Source organism: Salmo salar, chromosome 07 (genome assembly GCF_965601325.2).
Source record: "Salmo salar chromosome 07, fSalSal1, whole genome shotgun sequence".
Classification (NCBI taxonomy): Eukaryota; Metazoa; Chordata; class Actinopteri; order Salmoniformes; family Salmonidae; genus Salmo; species Salmo salar.
Genome location: NC_138297.1, coordinates 55,774,821 through 55,794,276, shown reverse-complemented (window position 1 = coordinate 55,794,276; position 19,456 = coordinate 55,774,821). Strand labels below are relative to the sequence as shown.

At 41.7% G+C, this 19,456-nt stretch overlaps 2 protein-coding genes across 3 annotated transcripts; both read left to right on the top strand.

The window, feature by feature from the left end:
• Positions 1 to 647: 647 nt before the first annotated feature.
• Positions 648 to 11,982, top strand: LOC106609031 (uncharacterized). Of its 2 annotated transcripts, none has more exons than XM_045722218.1 (9): positions 648 to 784; positions 3,212 to 3,357; positions 5,193 to 5,700; positions 5,937 to 6,081; positions 8,315 to 8,450; positions 8,727 to 8,847; positions 10,482 to 10,560; positions 10,708 to 10,913; positions 11,110 to 11,982. In XM_045722218.1, exons 1-9 carry the CDS (start codon positions 763 to 765, stop codon positions 11,172 to 11,174), a joined length of 1,428 nt encoding a protein of 475 aa, XP_045578174.1. In that variant the 5' UTR covers positions 648 to 762; the 3' UTR covers positions 11,175 to 11,982. The 2 variants fall into 2 exon arrangements, with proteins under 2 accessions (XP_045578174.1, XP_045578173.1); XM_045722217.2 differs by lacking the exon at positions 648 to 784 and adding an exon at positions 868 to 1,535.
• Positions 11,983 to 13,857: 1,875 nt separating this feature from the next.
• LOC106609042 (uncharacterized) lies at positions 13,858 to 19,420 on the top strand. Its single transcript, XM_014207384.3, has 13 exons — positions 13,858 to 14,001; positions 14,203 to 14,234; positions 14,503 to 14,572; positions 14,677 to 14,809; positions 15,088 to 15,232; positions 15,371 to 15,491; positions 16,334 to 16,421; positions 17,375 to 17,486; positions 17,623 to 17,728; positions 17,808 to 17,886; positions 18,116 to 18,185; positions 18,297 to 18,411; positions 18,757 to 19,420. Coding segments are annotated over exons 1-13 (1,131 nt in total). The 5' UTR covers positions 13,858 to 14,000; the 3' UTR covers positions 18,816 to 19,420.
• Positions 19,421 to 19,456: the final 36 nt, after the last annotated feature.

The window sequence follows — 19,456 nt, the reverse complement described above, 5'->3', positions numbered from 1 at the left end:
GTGAAATATACCTGCTGGAGCGTGTGCTACGGGTGGGTGCTGCTATGGTGACCAGTGAGCTGATATAAGGCGGGGCTTTACCTAGCAAAGACTTATAGATGACCTGGAGCCAGTGTGTTTGGCGACGAATATGAAGCGAGGGCCAGCCAACGAGAGTATACAGGTCGCAGTGGTGGGTGGTATATGGGGCTTTGGTGACAAAGTGCACAAGGGGGTGTGGTATATGGCATACCACAGCTAAGGGCTGTTGCGGAGTGCCTGGACACAGCCCTTAGCTGTGGTATATTGGCTATATACCACAAACCCCCAAAGTGCCTTATTGCTATTAAAAACGGGTTACCAACCTAATTAGTGCAGGAAAAACAAATGTTTTGTCGTACCTATGGTATACGGTCTGATATGTCAGCCAATGAGCATTCAGGGTTCAAACCACCCAGTTTATAATTAAAGTTAGTGCAAGGAAAAGGTAGTGCATAAGGGAAGTACCAAAACACCTTGTTTATAGGGGAGGCGCATGCAAGCAGATGGGGACATTGGCTAGGATGGAAGAATTATATAGTAAAAAATGCAAAAGAGTGAATGTAAACCTAGGAAAAAACACACTACCATCCCCTGTGCCCAATAAAAAACACACACACACAACCCTCCCCAAAGCAAAATAAAAAAGTTTGACAACCCCTGCCCCGTAAATTACGATCTGTCCCTAATGTAAAATGATTGAACAAGCTCCACTGGGAAACGAAAGCTATTACTATTCTCCCCATGGCGTCCAGCAGCGTAAATGGTAAGGCGCATTAAATATGAACTGATTAGATTATTTTCTTACAATGTTTTATTTTTGTTTTATTCCCTTCCCTTTATGTTTCATATCAAGCGGTATGATGCGTGAATTGTTGTTGTTTCGTGTCAGACTGACGGCTTTGATTCAATAGGTTCTAGCCAACTTGACAACACGTTAAAGTTAATTTAGGCGTTTTATATAAAACTCACGTTTCTATGTTTACTTTGTTCTCAGGTATAGTCTTCATGGTAAAGTTACTATAATAGTAGGATTTTGTTTCTAGGGAGTTCTAACATGCTTTCACTTTCATTTCGGTAATTCATAACAATGTCCTATAATGCTCAGGATAGACAAACTGGTAGACTAAAAACAAGGAAGCCATGCCTATACGAAGCTAGCCATGGATTACAGGCAACATCCGCATTGAGCTAAAGGGTAGAGCTGCCGCTTTCAAGAAGCGGGACTCTAACCCATAAGCTTATAAGAAATCCCGCTATGCCCTCCGACGAACCATCAAACAGGCAAAGCATCAATACAGGACTAAGATCGAATCATACGGATCGTCGGTTAATGGCAGGGCTTGCAAACCATTACAGACTACAAAGGGAAGCACAGCCAAGAGCTGCCCAGTGACATGAGCCTACCAGACAAGCTAAACTACTTCTATGCTCACTTCGATTCAAATAACACTGAAACATGCATGAGAGCACCAGCTGTTCCGGAAGACTGTGTGATCACGCTCTCCACAGCCGATGTGAGTAAGACCTTTAAACAGGTAAGGCATACACAGTGTAGGACACAGGGGAAAGGTAGCTAGTTAGCCTGGCTAACTGGCTAGTAAGCTAGTAATGACAACGCACATAATTATCTTACAGAGTTCTCCCCCCGACAGCATGTAACATACAATGAGTATACAAAACATTAGGAACACCTTCCTAATATTAAGTTGGATGCCTTTTTGTCCTCGGAACAGCCTCAATTCGTCGGGGCATGGACTCTACAAGGTGTCAAAAGCGTTCTACAGGGATGCTGGCCCATGTGACTCCAATGCTTCCCACAGTTGTGTCAAGTTGGCTGGATGTCCTTTGGGTGGTGGCGTGAAAAACCCAGCAGCGTTGCTGTTCTTAACAGACTCAAACCGGTGCGCTTGGCACCCTGTTCAAAGGCACACATACACAATCCATGTCTCAGTCGTCTCGAGGCTTAAAAATCATTCTTTAACCTGTCTCCTCCCCTTCATCTACACTAATTGAAGTGGATTTAAAGATGCACTATGCCGAAATTGCTCTGCCATTTCCTGGTTGCTAAAATTAGAATAGCTTATGTGACTAAACAAGGAAGTATAGTGTAGAGAACCATTGTACCATCTAAACCACTGTGAAATATATTTTCCATGACCCAAAATATTGTATTTTCAGCTGTTTGAAGCTGGTGTACAAAACCGAAAGTAAAAAAAATAAATCACTTAAGAACGGGGAAGCATAGAAATAGTGCACATAGAACATATCTACCGCTTCTTAGACTGGCTTTCAATGCGAATGACAGAACAATAACACACATTTCTATGTGAATTTGGTCAGGTCCCCAAAAAAGTTACTTATTGTAGCTTTAACAGGTGACATCAATAAGAAATCACAGCTTTCACCTGGATTCACCTGGACAGTTTATGTCATGGAAAAGGCAGGTTTTCCTAGTGTTTTGTACACTCAGTGTACATCACATTGAAAATATTCACTCATATTATGCACACACAAATACAGCTGAAACATGGAGCAACTTGTAACTTGTCTTCTGAGAATTCACAAATTGTCCACTTGTGTTCACCGCAACTCACTGGCTGGAATCCATTGACAGCACCATTACTGGTACTGAAATCTATAGTATGGGGAGGAGAGTTGTTAGAATTCAGGCTAAGTCATGTTGCAATTCTCCTAATTTCCACAAGGGGCCTGCATTTTACATGTAGCTCCTATTTTTGTGGTTTACTTTTAACAATGGAAAATTATTCATTTGTATGATGTGCCTTTCTGATTTATATTATACAAAAAAACAAAGTAATCCATATAAAATAACAAAACTGGTACCAATTAACAAATAATAAAATATTAAATGTATTGTGTAAGTGAACTGCTACTGTGTTTTTACATAGCATTTTTTACGGTACAAAATACTTAAAATATTTCCCAGTCGTAAAAAAAATTCCCCACAATGCAATGTAATTTACAGTAACCTACTCTATTCAGCATTTACAGTTTGTTGCTGTTGATTATACATTTATTTACTGTGACAATTACAGGATTTTTTTTACAGTGTACAAAACACAATTTGATATCACACTGGTCCAATATCACACTGTAATCACAGCTTCTCTTCTATTTCCTATTGTTCTATTCTATTCTATTGTATTTCTATTCTATTTTCCCTGTCCAGACCCAAGTCAAGGGAGCAGCTACCGGGAGGACATCAGCTGCTCTGAGAGTAACTCTGAGAGCAGTGCTACAGAAGAGGAATCAGACAGTGATGCAGCAGGACCCAGGCAGAGGCACACGTCATCTACCTCAGCCCAGTGTCAGCAGGTCAGAACTAAGCCCCTAAAAATATCAAGCATCCTATTTTTTTGTCGTTTCGATCTGGGGCTCAAATGAAACCTTTTGCGTAAAAAATAAATCAAATAGCCTGTACAAATGAACTGTTCAACTTTACAAACGTCACCCAATATAATTCCTTCTAAAAATAAAAGTGTGAACAATATGATATCATATAATATGGTAATTTAGCGGATGGTTTTACCCTAACCCTTATTCTAACATATATAAAAAATAATAATTTCCTCAATCTACAAATAATACCCATAATGACAAAGCAAAAACCGTTTTTTAGACATTTTTGCAAATGTATAAAACATTTCAAATATGAAATATGACATCTACGTAAGTATTCAGATCCTTTACTCAGTAGTTTGTTGAAGAACGTTTGGCAGCGATTACAGCATTGAGTCTTCTTGGGTATGACGCTACAAGCTTGGCACACCTATATTTGGGGAGTTTCTCCCATAATTTTCTGCAGATCGTCTCAAGCTATGTCAGGTTGGATGGGGAGCATTGTTGCACAGCTATTTTAGGCCTCCAGAGATGTTCGATCGGGTTCAAGTCCGGGCTCTGGCTGGGCCGCTCAAGGACATTGAGACTTGTCCCGAAGACACTCCTGCGTTGTCTTGGCTGTGTGCTTAGGGTCGTTGTCCTGTTGGAAGGTAAACCTTCGCCCCAGTCTGAGGTCCTGAGCGCTCTGGAGCAGGTTGTCATCAAGGTTCTCTCTGTACTTTGCTCCATTCATCTTTTCCTCAATCCTGACTAGTCTCCCAGTCTCTGCCGCTGAAAAACATCCCCACAGCATGATGCTGGCACCACGCTTCACCGTAGGGATGGTGCCAGGTTTCCTCCTGACGTGACGCTTGGCATTCAGGCAAAAAAGTTCAATCTTGTTTATATCAGACCATAGAATCTTGTTTCTCATAGTCTGAGAGTCTTTAGGTACCTTTTGGCAAACTCCCAGCGGCTTCATGTGCCTTTTACTGAGGAGTGGCTTCCGTCTGGCCTCTCTACCATAAAGGCCTGATTGGTGAGTGCTACAGAGATGGTTGTCCTTCTGTAAGGTTCTCTTATCTTCTTCCTAACCAAGGCCCTTCTCCCCCGATTGCTCAGTTTGGCTATGCCGGCCAGCTCTAGGAAGAGTCTTGGTGGTTCCAAACTTCTTACATTTAAGAATAATGGAGTCCACTGTGTTCTTGTGGATCTTCAATGCTGCAGAAATGTTTTGGTACACTTCCCCAGATCTGTGCCTCGACACAATCCTTTCTCTGAGCTCTACGGACAATTCCTTTGACCTCATGGCTTGGTTTTTGCTCTGACATGCCCTGTCAACTGTGGGACTTTATATAGACAGGTGTGTGCCTTTCCATATAATGTCCAATCAATTGAATTTACCACAGGTGGACTCCAATCAAGTTGTAGAAACATCTTAAGGATGATCAATGGAAACAGGATGCACCTGAGCTCAATTTCAAGTCTCATAGCAAAGGGTCTGAATACTTATGTAAATTGGTTATTGGTTAAATGCAGAATTTCAACTGAATACATTTGGTTGGACAACTGACTAGGTATCCCCCTTTCCCTTATTTCTGTTTTTTATTTGTAATACATTTGCAAAAGTTTCTACAAACCTGTTTTCGCTTTGTCATTATGAGATATTGTGTGTCGATCGCTGAGGGATTTTTTAAAAATTCTATTTTATAATAAGGCTGTAACGTAACAAAATCAAGGGTTCTAAATACTTTCTGAAGGCACTGCATATTCTGTGTAATTCATGCGCTCATATCTATTTCAGTTTGATTGATTATATTATATTTGATCAGGATCAGGAAGAGCCTTGCCGGTACTACAACAGTGGTTGCTGCCGGGATGGGAAAAGATGCCACTACCGACACGTCTGCAAATATGCCCTGAGAGGCAACCGTCGCTATGGAGCCAAGTGTCTCCTCAAGCACCCCAGCTCCTCCTCTGACAGGAATGGAGGTGGTGGGAGGAGGGACAGGAGGAGGTCTTCATCTGGAGGTAGAGGAGGAGGTGGGAGAGAAAGGAAGTGGTCATCTGGAGAGAGAGGAGGAGGTGGGAGAGAAAGGAGGTGGTCTTCATCTGGAGGGAGAGGAGGAGGTGGGAGAGAAAGGAGGTGGTCTTCATCTGGAGGGAGAGGAGGAGGTGGGAGAGAAAGGAGGAGGTCCTCATCTGGAGGGAGAGGAGGAGGTGGGAGAGAAAGGAGGAGGTCCTCATCTGGAGGGAGAGGAGGAGGTGGGAGAGAAAGGAGGAGGTCTTCATCTGGAGGGAGAGGAGGAGACCGGGCCAGGGAAAGGTCTTCATCTAGAGGTGAGACGTGCACTAGGCTGTAATACGGTCAGGGAGGGAGGGAGTCGACAAGTTTGCTTCAATTCAATCCATAAAGCTTGAAACGTTTAGAAATGTTAATTGACCAAGAGTGAAAATGGACAATGGCCAAATCAAGCTAATATGTTTGTGACCATGAACAGAGATATTTATGTATGCAATGAATGAGCGTGTTGGGAGCGTAATTTACCTGTTTTCATTTTGTGCCTCCCTGTCAGAGGCTCAGCGTGTCTTTAGCGGGCCCTACAAATGGCAGTTGGAAGATGGACATAGCTGGAAGGACATAGCCAACGATCACATTTTGGAGGCACAGTACTCCCAACCCAACAATAAGGGGATCAATATCTACAACACCCCCTTCGGGTAAGAAGAGGAAGTAGACCTGATGGTATTAGTGTAGTTCAGAGCCAGATAGGCCTACATACATTGTCTTTATATACTATATATATACTGCTCAAAAAAATAAAGGGAACACTTAAACAACACATCCTAGATCTGAATGAAAGAAATAATCTTATTAAATACTTTTTTCTTTACATAGTTGAATGTGCTGACAACAAAATCACACAAAAATAATCAATGGAAATCCAATTTATCAACCCATGGAGGTCTGGATTTGGAGTCACACTCAAAATTAAAGTGGAAAACCACACTACAGGCTGATCCAACTTTGATGTAATGTCCTTAAAACAAGTCAAAATGAGGCTCAGTAGTGTGTGTGGCCTCCACGTGCCTGTATGACCTCCCTACAACGCCTGGGCATGCTCCTGATGAGGTGGCGGATGGTCTCCTGAGGGATCTCCTCCCAGACCTGGACTAAAGCATCTCGGTACCTAATGGCAGTCAGGCTACCTCTGGCGAGCACATGGAGGGCTGTGCGGCCCCCCAAAGAAATGCCACCCCACACCATGACTGACCCACCGCCAAACCGGTCATGCTGGAGGATGTTGCTGGCAGCAGAACGTTCTCCACGGCGTCTCCAGACTCTGTCACGTCTGTCACATGTGCTCAGTGTGAACCTGCTTTCATCTGTGAAGAGCACAGGGCGCCAGTGGCGAATTTGCCAATCTTGGTGTTCTCTGGCAAATGCCAAACGTCCTGCACGGTGTTGGGCTGTAAGCACAACCCCCACCTGTGGACGTCGGGCCCTCATACCACCCTCATGGAGTCTGTTTCTGACCGTTTGAGTAGACACATGCACATTTGTGGCCTGCTGGAGGTCATTTTGCAGGGCTCAGGCAGTGCTTCTCATGCTCGTCCTTGCACAAAGGCGGAGGTAGCGGTCCTGCTGCTGGGTTGTTGCCCTCCTACGGCCTCCTCCACGTCTCCTGATGTACTGGCCTGTCTACTGGTAGCGCCTCCATGCTCTGGACACTACGCTGACAGACACAGCAAACCTTCTTGCCACAGCTCGCATTGATATGCCATCCTGGATGAGCTGCACTACCTGAGCCACTTGTGTGGGTTGTAGACTCCGTCTCATGCTACCACTAGAGTGAAAGCACCGCCAGCATTCAAAAGTGACCAAAACATCAGCCAGGAAGCATAGGAACTGAGAAGTGGTCTGTGGTCCCCACCTGCAGAACCACTCCTTTATTGGGGGTGTCTTGCTAATTGCCTATAATTTCCACCTGTTGTCTATTCCATTTGCACAACAGCATGTGACATTTATTGTCAATCAGTGTTGCTTCCTAAGTGGACAGTTTGATTTCACAGAAGTGTGATTGACTTGGAGTTACATTGTGTTGTTTAAGTGTTCCCTTTATTTTTTTGAGCAGTGTATATATATATATATATAGGACTTGTGAGGCATCTGTTTCTCAAACTAGACACTCTAATGTACTTGTCCTCTTGCTCAGTTGTGCACCGGGGCCTCCCACTCCTCTTTCTATTCTGGTTAGGGCCAGTTTGTGCTGTTCTGTGAAGGGAGTAGTGCACAGCGTTGTACGAGATCTTCAGTTTCTTGGCAATTTCTCACATGGAATAGCCTTCATTTCTCAGAACAAGAATACACTGATGAGTTTCAGAAGAAAGTTCTTTGTTTCTGGCCATTTTGAGCATGTAATCGAACCCACAAATGCTGATGCTCCAGATACTCAACTAGTCTAATGAAGGCCAGTTTTATTGCTTCTTTGATCAGGACAACAGTTTTCAGCTGTACTAACATAATTGCAAAAGGGTTTTCTAATGATCAATTAGCCTTTTTAAAATGATACACTTGGATTAGCTAACACAACGTGCCATTGGAACACAGGAGTGATGGTTGCTGATAATGGGCCTCTGTATACCTATGTAGATATTCCATTAAAAATAAGCCATTTCCAGCTACAATAGTCATTTACAACATTAACAATGTCTACAATGTATTTCTGATCAATTTGATGTTATTTTAATGGACAAAAAATGTGCTTTTCTATCAAAAACAAGGACATTTCTAAGTGACCCCAAACTTTTGAACGGTGGTGTATATGGTTTTGGTTTGGTTGACTGATCAAAATTCTTTCAAGGACTTTGAAAGAATACTTTTGGTAATTGAGACTCACTCTCCCTCCCTCCCTCCCTCTGTCCGTCCGTCTCTCTTTCTCTCTCTCTGTAGAGCAGTGTGTATTGATTTCAAGGCGATGAGAGTCCGCGGTAAGAAGAATCTGAGGGTGAGGCGTTTGGATGGTCAGCAGACAGACTGGATCTGGTTCTACTCAACTAGCAAAGGCTGGACCAAATATGGAGAAAAGGTACAGCAGAACACAAGGCAACAACCCCAAGTGTACCGTTATCTTTAGAAGCAGAACTTAGGAACATGCCAGGGTTGAGGTCAATTCCATTTCAATTCAGTCAATTCAGGAAGTAAACTGAACCATGGAAACCTCTTCTGGAACTCTGGAATCCTCTTCTCCAGTCTTAATTCAGCTTAGAAACATAATATCATATGACATGTAATGCTATTGAGAGAAAAAGTGTCACAGAAACTATTATTGAGTGACAGAAAGAGTGTTTGTTTTTTCTCTCAGGATTCCAAGGGAAACCCAGGCCCCATCCAGAGTTCTGAGATCGAGAAGAAATTCCAAGGCAACCATAACGGTTCTCTTACGTTCAACATCGGCTCCGATATCTTCGAGATCCAATTCAGACGTGAGTCAGACTGAAAGAAACCTTAGACAAACACTATTACTACTACAACTACTACTATTACTACTACAACTACTACTATTACTACTACAACTACTACTATTACTACTACTATTGCTACTACTATTACTACTACTAGTATTATTACTGCTACTATTACTACTACTACTATTACTATTACTACTCTTACTATTAAACAGTTTTAGAAACTTTAGGGTGTTTTCTATCCATATATAATAAGTATATGCATGTCCTAGCTTCTGAGTTTGATTAGTAGGCCGTTGAAAATGGGAACGAATTTTTTTCAAAATGCGCTGTGGCGCCCCCTATCCTAGGGTATCCTCAAGAGGTTAAATATATCCACATAATTTCCCTGCCTCATGATGCCATCTATTTTGTGAAATGCACCAGTCCCTCCTTCAGCAAAGCACCCCCACAACATGATGCTGCCAACCCCGTGCTTCACGGTTGGGATGGTGTTCTTCGGCTTGCAAGCCTCCCCCTTTTTCCTCCAAACATAACGATGGTCATTATGACCAAACAGTTATATTTTTCTTTCATCAGACCAGAGGACATTTCTCCAAACATTACGATCTTTGTCTCCGTGTGCAGTTGCAAACAGTAGTCTGGCTTTTTTATGGCGGATTTGGAGCAGTGGCTTCTTTCTTACTGAGCGGCCTTTCAGGTTATGTCGATATAGGACTCGTTTTACTGTGGATATTGATACTTTAGTACCTGTTTTCTCCAGCATCTTCACAAGGTCCTTTGCTGTTGTTCTGGGATTGATTTGCACTTTTCGCACCAAAGTACGTTAATCTCTAGGAGACAGAACGTGTCTCCTTCCTGAGCGATATGACGGCTACATGGTCCCATGGTGTTTATACTTGCGTACTTTTGTTTGTACAGATGAACGTGATACCTTCAGGTGTTTGGAAATTGCTCCCAAGGATGAACCAGACTTGTGGAGGTCTACAATTCTTTTTCTGAGGTCTTGGATGATTTCTTTTGATTTTCCCATGATGTCAAGCAAAGAGGCACTGAGTTTGAAGCTAGGCTTTGAAATACATTCACAGGTACACCTCCAATTGACTCAAATGATGTCAATTAGCCTATCAGAAGCTTCTAAAGCCATGACATCATGTTCTGGAATTTTCTAAGCTGTTTAAAGGCACAGTCAACTTAGTGTATGTACACTTCTGACTCACTGGAATGGTGATACAGTGAATTTTAAGTGAAATAATCTGTCTGTAAACAATTGTTGGAAAAATGTATTGTGTCATGCACAAAGTAGATGTCCTAACCGACTTGCCCAAACTATAGTTTGTCAACAAGAAGTTTGTGGAGTGGTTGAAAAACTAGTTTTAATGACTCCAACCTAAGTGTATGTAAACTTCCGACTTCAACTGTATATATATAAATACACATATATACACCGCCTGTTATAGAGCTCCTGGATGTACTGGACCGTACGCGCTAACGGATCCATGTCCTTCACTTGTTGATGCCAAGCGGTTGCCAGTCTGACTCACTCAAAACAGAAAGACTCAACGTAACTGGGAAAGTGAAAGTATGTGAATAAACATTTTCTGCGTTGCTTATTCATTTCTCTGTTCATTATGTGTTTGTGTGTTTGTCAGAAATGAGACAGGTGGGCGGCAAGAGGAAGAGGAAAGTTGTCCGTCGTCCAAATTACCAACCACCTCAAAGCGGAAATCTGTAAGTTCAAACACAATCGAACGGATTGCCCCTTTAGGAGAAGACATTGACTGTGCCGTAGATAAAACCCTCATTATTTGAATGTGCTGATTTGAATGTGTTGATATTATACTTGAGATAAACGAAACGGTCTCTCTGATTGAACAGAATTGGTCGAGTGACGTCTGCTTTCCAGAGAGTGAAGATGTCCCCAGTGGGCCAGAGTGAATCTCCAGAGTGGCAGTTTGGAGGGAAAAGTGGGCGCTGGCACACTTTCAAAGACAGTGCTGACATTGAACACCAGTACCAGCAGGACTTCAATGGATCCATGTCCTACACTGTCAACGGACAGGCCTACAAGCTGGACTTCTCAGGTAGGAGGCCTCAAGATGTGTAGCCTTGCAGATGATGTGTAACTCATGTTAGAGGAGAGAGAACTTCAGTGGGATCTCTTTTGGAGGTCATCATTCTTATAGTAGGTCTTAATCAATTAGATTTTCTAGAAAAGGAATGGCAATATGTATTTAGGCCTTGTCTGAAGCATTCTCTAAATGTCTCTGTCTTTTGCAGCCATGAAGCAAACCAACCAGTCTACAAGGGTGATGCGCAACATCAGGCGTGTCAAGAGAGCATGATGAACAACGCAACACTCCAACATCATCATTGCCTGTTTATTTTAGGGGAAGTAGAATTGTTGGGTTGCCATTGTTTACATACAAGAGCCATTAGCTCACTAACGAAATACATGCCTATTGCAGAAAAGGACTACAGATATTGGATATACTCCTGTATACACTGTGTATGAAACAACATACACAATAACAAACTGTTTACCTTTTTCTTTGTGTTTTTTTTTTGTCCTGCAAAAGTAAAGTGCAGTATGTGCAAATTTGGTAAAAAAGATTTGATCTGTTGCAATGGCCTGGTGTAATATGTGATAATAAGGCATTTAGTTTCCTGACAAGAACAACCCAGTCATTCAGAATATATCATGAAGTACCAGAAATTGCTGTACGTCTGGACAGAAAAAGACTTTGAAGTGAGATTTTTCTGTTAATTATTTTAAGCAGATATTGCACTTTGCCTTTGTAGGGTATACATATATGAGGAATGCTGTAGCAGACTGCCATGATCAAGTAACTGGGACATTTAGTTAGATAACATTTGTGTGCATGATGTTGAGATGTAGGTCATACCTTTTATCTCAGGTGTTGTTCGAAAAGACGGGAATATTCAAAGCCTTCGTTAAATAAGTCTTAATATTTTAATTTAATCATTTATTTGAATCAAGGGTCATAGCCAATGATGTATATACACATCATTGGTCATCTAGCTTGTGTTCATTTCTAACATGGCTGTTCAGAATAAACAGCCCACTGACTGCCTTGTACTTTACCCCTAGATGAGTTACAATTTTATTGCTGCAATAAATTCTCAGAAGAACTGTGAGTAAACAAATTCTGTTTCGAACAGTTGAACAGTTTGACTTTTAGCAATGATGAATTGATTATGTTTTATGAAAAGCAATGCAATACAATCTACAGTAATGTGGTAGTAACAATGTTGGAATAACACTGCGTTAAAAAAAAAAAATGTAATCTTTATTTTAACAGGGAAAACAGACTGAGACCTGGATCTCTTTTACGGCTGTGCCCTGTGTAAACATGTTGACATGTACAGTTTTAGGCATACAGACAAGAACATTTCAAACATACAAAACAAAGACACAATTCAACAGAAACAATCACAGACATCATATTGATCCTCCATAACATTTTTAAAATGGGCAAGGGACACCAGAGTGTCTAACTTAAGTTGGATCTGCAGTTTGTTCCATAAATAAGGCGCAAAGGAACTAAAGGCAGTCCTACCCAACTCTGTGGAGACCGCAGGAGTCTCTAATGTAATCCACATCTGTGATCTGGTTTTAAAATTTGTCTATCTAGTGGAAATTAATGATGATATATATGGAGGTAGTTTTAAAAGAAGCGCTTTATAAATAAACAAGAGAGCATGTTGCTCTCGCCTCACAGATAGAGAGGCCCAACCCACATGTTGATATAGGATACAGTGATGAGTTTTGTAACTATCACCCGTGATAAACCTGAGTGCACAATGGTAAATAGCATCCAGTGGTTTTAATGTGTTTGCCGATGCATGCATATAGATAATATCACCATAATCTAAAACGGACATAAAAGTAGCCTGCACAATTTGTTTTCTATTTACAAAGGACAGACAAGCCCTGTTTCTGTAAAGGAACCCTATCTTGAATTTGAGCTTTTTTCCCAATTCAGTAACATGTTTTTTAAAAGAAACCTATCATCTAACCATATCCCTAAATATTTATATGCAGAGACCTGTTTGATTTGAGTACCATCCAAGCTAGTGATTACAAAAGTGTTTCTAACTGAGAGTTTAGACCTAGAAAAAAACATGACATTTGTTTTCTTAGCGTTTAAAACAAGTTTAAGCTGTAAAAGAGACCCCTGTAGTATCCTAAAATCAGACTCCAACTGCATTAAAGCTTGGTCCGCTGTTGGAGCAATAGAGTACATCACTGTGTCATCTGCATATAAATGGAATTTACAATATTTGACATCATCACCAATGTTGTTTATATAAAGTGAGAACAATAGTGGGCCAATTATTGAACCCTGAGGCACCCCTTTAAGTAACCTCCCTTATGTAATGGCAGAACAAAAGCTGCTTTCCACACCTTAGGGATAATTCCTGTGCTTAATGTTAGATTAAAAATGTGTGTCACTGAACCAGCAATGATAGGTGCAGCACACTTAAGTAAGAACGGGTCTAAATTGTCAGCGCCTAAGAATTTCTTAGTATCAATGGCACACAGGGCAGCTAGAACCTCTGCTTCGGTTATTTTCTGGAAACTAAAAACAGGGTTACCATTTTTCAGAGTAACGGTTGAAAAGCAAGACGAAAAATCAACTAACTGGCCAGTGCCACAATGGCCACTTTTCCTTTCAAATAAAAAACCAGCAGAGATGAAATGCTTATTAAAAGCATCACAAATATCATTTTTTTCACTTAGGATACAGGAATCTGAGGTAATTTGCTTAGGAAGGTACCTTTAATATGATTGAAAGCTTAAACTGCCGTATTGTTACTGTACACAATGAATAAAGACAAAAACAGTGTATGTTTCCATGAAATAAGGTTTTGATTAAAAGCAGAATAAAATCTGAAATGTTTGAATGCTTTTATTTTGTGTTCTGGTAGTTTCCATGATTGTTCTTGGTTCTACTAACTCTGCGTTTCACCAACCCTTTGTTCATCTTTATTTATCTTTCTCCAATCTGAAAGAGTTATGTTTTATGCGAAACAGAGCCGCGCCCGTCATGCCCAAGAAATGAAAGTGAAAGCAATACAGAAGAAATAGAAAGTCATGACTGATGTGTAAAGACGAATGAAACTTCCACTCTATATTTTCAACTAAAAGTAAGACGTGTTTTTTATATACAACCATTTGATTATTATATTTAAATAACTAGCCTTTCAAATAACTTTCCTATACATGATTTAATACGCATTTAATCTTTTGGGAGGTTTTTTGTGCTAAAGCATGCAAGTCGGCCCGTCATTGCCTAGATTATTTTTAACTTTGTTATAATGAGTACGTTTAATGTCTGTTATTTACAGTGTCATTACGTGGGTTTGGCAACAGTTCTCTGGTAAGTTTACGAGCATTGCAGGTCAACATTTCTCAGTTGCATTATTGTTTGCATTGTCAATAACACACCAACAAAACACTTTATTGTCAAATGCCTAATGCTGATGTTACAGCTGACTACTTGAGCAATAAATCGGCCATAGCAGAAAATCAAGTATTTAACAATGAATAAGAGCCCAAAGACCTGCCGGTATATCATTCTGTAGATGTACATTATTTATAGGAAATAGTTTCAGACTTGTTTATTACCGGTCTAATCCTTATTGAAGGAATATGAGGAGGAGGAGGAGGAGGAGGAAGAGAACTATGAGCAGAGCACATCTAGTCAGACTGCCTCAGGTAAGTTAAAGGTAAAGAACTACAGAAACTGACCTTAGATCAGTGCAAAGGGGGCAACTTCAACAGATGATGCACAATTGCTATAGCTATTCCTATTTCGACAGCCAGGGGGAGCCACTTTGAGTGGCAGCTGTATGAAGGACTGAGATGGCTTAGTATCGGCAATGACCATGTGATCGAGACCCACTACTGCCAGCCTGGGGCCAAAGGAATGAACATCTACCCATCACACATGGGGTCAGTCTACAGTAGCCGTTTAGTGGCAATTTCTATTATACAAGCTGCATCTCAATAGTCTTGAATAGTGTTCATTCCTTGTCCCCTTTCCTTGATAGATAATATTGGTTCATGTAAGTGAACAGGAGAGGAAGCATTTTTAGAGAATTAAGACTCAAACCTAGGATCCGATTATGTATTTGTTATATGTTATACAATAGTTCAGTAACCTAAGTTCTGACTGTTTTTGAACAAACAGGTGGATTGTGAATGTAGTCTTTCTGCTCTGTGTATTCTAGGCAGGTCTATATAGATTTTGATCAGATTGAGGCTCAAAATGCTGCCATGGGTGTACGGCGACTCACGTTCCTACCTCAGGGTCAAAGTGAAGACATCGGGTGGTACTTCAAAGACAATCTGATATGGCGTGAATACGGTTCTTTGGTGAGTGAATCTGAAAGTTTCCAAATGGTCCTACAATACAACGTTTTAAATTGGAATTAAATAAAACAGAATTTCTCCCTTCATATTTCATTTCTCTCTCTCTCTTTCTGCCCCCCCCCCCCCCTCTCCCGACCCCAGGGTCCAGATCAGGGCTCGTCCTCAGTCAGTAGTGGTGATGTGGAACAACAGTACATCCTCAGACCTCAGGGGACCTTCCACTTCACTGTGGGGAGCAACAGCTACACGTTAGACTTCACAGGTAGACTCCACACAGGGCCGTATTCAGTAGGTCATGCTGTAGCAAAACGTTTCGAAACGTGCAGAAAAACAACAAAAGTGTTTCTTATTATAAATTCATATAATCCCTCCCAATGATGTACTATTTTACCCCTTATCCCACCACATACAGTGTGATGTGACAGAGAAAGTAGCCAGTAGCATAAAGAGGGAACACCGGGGTTGAGATCTGGCATTTGGGGTTTGATTCAATCCATAGCGTGGAAGATCTGCGCTTTAGCACGATTAACATTTAAAGGCAATGTTACCACGTTTGCGGAGACTGCATTCACATAAACGCTGCATATTTTGGCTCAATTGTAAATTACCTTTAAATGTCAACTGCACTACAAGGCAGGTCTTCTGCACTATGGATTGAATTGATCAGTTGCTACATCACCTTTTGAACTTAATGATATGTATCTATTAACTCTTGAAGAATATAACTTATAAATGCCTTATGAGCTTAGTTCAACTGTCATACCCCCATCAGAACCCAAAATACAAGCTTGTTTTACTCCAGTGTTTGCAAATGTAAACAAACATTTATTAGCCTCAAAACATGGTGAAAACTATACTTTTGATATCATGGATGGTCAGTCCTTACAATCATAGCTCTATGAATTTGAGATTGGTTACATTTCTCCAGCTTCCTCCCTTACCTTTTTACCAAAACAGGGGCATGAAGAACGATTTGTTATTGTTTCAACTGCTGATTGCCGCTTTAAGCTTATTTTTTGTTGTTGTAGAGCAATCGACAATACTTTGCATATCCTGCCAGACAGCATTTTCCCGTACAGTACAAAGGTTTCTCTTTCTCTTCAGCTATGACACAGACCAATTCAGCCACCCGGGTACAGAGAAAAGTCCGGCGGCGTCCAAAGTTCAACTCCGTCGTCTCAGGGAATGGCAGGTATGAGGTTTTCATCCACAGCCTTATTCCATTTAGACCCCTAGCCTCTTCCCCTAGGACCTATGATGAACAGCAGGTATTTTGGCCCCTAGCCTCTTCCCCTAGGACCTATGATGAACAGCAGGTATTTTGGCCCCTAGCCTCTTCCCCTAGGACCTACGGTGAACAGCAGGTATTTTGGCCCCTAGCCTCTTCCCCTAGGGCCTACGGTGAACAGCAGGTATTTTGGCCCCTAGCCTCTTCCCCTAGGACCTACGGTGAACAGCATGTATTTTGGCCCCTAGCCTCTTCCCCTAGGATCTACGGTGAACAGCAGGTATTTTGGCCCCTAGCCTCTTCCCCTAGGATCTACGGTGAATAGCAGGTATTTTGGCCCCTAGCCTCTTCCTCTAGGACCTACGGTGAACAGCATTTATTATGCTGCCTCATCTATATACACCGTTAAGTGCCTGCCTCAATTTAACCTGTGTGATGGTTATGTTGCCAAAGTTATTTGAATGGGAACGTTCCAGGTCAACTTCATTGCATTCGTTGTATTGCATCATCGGCTGAGCACTCAGGCAGCTGTATTATATGATGTGTTTAGCTGATTATTTAAACCTATCCAGGCGTTGTGAGATCTGGCCGCCATCTGCAATGTAGTCAGCCTGGAATGCAGACTTTCTGTATACAAACTGGCCTATAGGAATCTTGTAGGTGTTATTCAATATAAATCTTCATCAGAAAAAGTTAGAAACACCAAAACAAAATAGCCACAACATAATAATAGAATTAAATATACATTATTTATAACAAAAAATTCCAGCTTCTCTCTAGTGTGATTGGTTTCCCCTTTGACCTCAACTCAGTGTCAAGATAACTTTCCTGACATATGTAAGTGTGATCATCTATAGTTTCACACCTAGTTTCTTGTCACAGCAGCACTGAAGTATAAATTCACTATTTCTTTGCAGCGTATCCATTGCCCAATCAGCCCCCACCGCAATTGCCTCACCACCTCCCTCTGCTGGCTACACCTGGGAATTCATGGGCGAGGAGGGAGTGTGGATAGAATACCAGACTCCAGTGAGTGGGACATTATTTGATTCCTTGAACCCTTGCAAATAGCACACTACATGACAGATTGTATATTGTATATGCCCTCATTAAGGTGAGAAAGACAGTCATGGTATAGCAGCACATAATATGTGGCTATTTCCAGAGTTGCTCACTGGACAGTGCTGGGATTGAGAGACGCTACCAGAAGAACCCTAACGGACAGATACGCTTCAAAGCTGGGAGATATTCCTACACCCTCGACTTCTCAGGTCAGACTGACTTAAATACTGGTGTAACGTAACGTGACCTGTCTAGGAACACTCCTGAAGTGTCCTGTGTCTCTTCCAGGCATGTGTCAGACCAACGTTCGCGTCGGGACCAAAAGAATTGTGAGGAGAACTCAATGTGAAGCTCAACAAACAAGCAGGTATGGACAATACAGGCTGGGAACCTAGAGCAAGGAGTTTTACTGACCAAAGTCTTGTCCCTATAGGTTAGGGCCAAGGGTTTTTCCTGGTCTGGTCATGTAGTCAGGAAGATGTCCTGGCCATTAGTCAAGGCCTTTCAGACCCGCTAGATAGAACCCATGTGTAACAACTGTACAATGTGACAAATAATGAAAACCTCAATGTCTAATTCCCATCCTCCTCTCACAGTGGAGGTATGGGTTTACAGTCCCGTTGGCAGTTTCAAGACGTGGACGGAAGCTGGAAAGACTTTGCCAAAGTAAGATGAAGCGTTTTACTGCTCTCCCTCATCAGACTCCATAAGAGTAGTCTTCATATTACTACATTAAAAACACATGACCGAGCAGTGTGTGTTGACTTAATCCTGTAGAGAAGCGGCACCTGCAGTGTATCTAGCCAGGACATTGAAGCCCAGTACCAGCAGAACCCAAATGGAACTATGAACTTCACTACCAGGAAATTCAGCTATCACCTGGACTTCTCCGGTAAATATATCATCTTCTCAGAACAAGTGCCTATACCAGGGGTGTCAAACTCATTCCATGGAGGGCCTAGTGTCCGCTGGTTTTTCCTTGTAATGAAGACCTAAACAACCAGGTGAGGGGAGTTCCTTTCTAATCAATGACCTTAATTCATCAATCAAGTACAAGGGAGGATCGAAAACCCGCCGAGACTCGGCCCCTCCGTGGAATGAGTTTGACAAGTGCGGTTGGTTGAAGGTTGAGGAATAGTTTAATTGATTTGATGAATCCAAACTCCAAACCAAGCGTTTCCTGTGTTGGAGAACATTATTGTCATGACCTAACAGTTGTTTGATTTGTCTTTCGCAGCACTGACCCAAAGAAACCTGTCCACTCAGACCACCCGATCTGTTCGACGCCTGAACTAATCACTGCCCACCACACTGTCCTCTGTCAGGGGCGAAGTGCAATACCCTGGCAGTGGAGGCTGGTGGGAGGAGCTATAGGAGGACAGGCTCATTGTAATGGCTGGAATGGAATAAATGGAACGGCATCAAACACAAACACATGGAAACGTTTGACTCCGTTTCTTTTATTCCATTCCAGCCATTAATGAGCCCGTCCTCCTATAGCTTCTCACACCAGCCTCCACTGTACCCTGGGTGTATCTCAATTGTCTAAAGTGGCTTCCTCTCAACTCCATTTCTTCATGTGCACAGTGAAGATGAAGTCACTGTCCGGTACTGAGATGGGACCCCTTCCATTCCACTTCCTCCTAAAAATGAAACTTGTTTACATATGTATTCATGTCTGTTATTTTTTCGACATTGTGCATATACTTAAAAAACAATACTATTATTAGAAAAGTAGCTTCTGACAATCTGCACAATACTTTTTTTTAAATGTGAACTGGGAAAAGAACCCCATCACTGCCAATGGTACAAAAGGAACAAGCCTTTTGAGCATGCTAGCATGTACATTTTCATTGTCTTTAGTTTGAATAAAGGTGATTTTCAAGTATCTACCAATTGAGGCCATCGTATTCCAGAACTCAAAGTTACTCTTCAAA

Excerpts from the sequence above, each read along its gene's own strand:
- LOC106609031 (XM_045722217.2), top strand. The coding sequence starts at position 1,478 with ATGCATGAGAGCACCAGCTGTTCCGGAAGACTGTGTGATCACGCTCTC. Across the intron at positions 5,701-5,936 it reads GGAAAGGTCTTCATCTAGAG|AGGCTCAGCGTGTCTTTAGC; the intron begins GTGAGACGTGCA and ends CCTCCCTGTCAG. Across the intron at positions 8,848-10,481 it reads CTTCGAGATCCAATTCAGAC|AAATGAGACAGGTGGGCGGC; the intron begins GTGAGTCAGACT and ends TGTGTTTGTCAG.
- LOC106609042 (XM_014207384.3), top strand. Across the intron at positions 17,487-17,622 it reads GGATAGAATACCAGACTCCA|AGTTGCTCACTGGACAGTGC; the intron begins GTGAGTGGGACA and ends GGCTATTTCCAG. Across the intron at positions 17,887-18,115 it reads GAAGCTCAACAAACAAGCAG|TGGAGGTATGGGTTTACAGT; the intron begins GTATGGACAATA and ends CTCCTCTCACAG.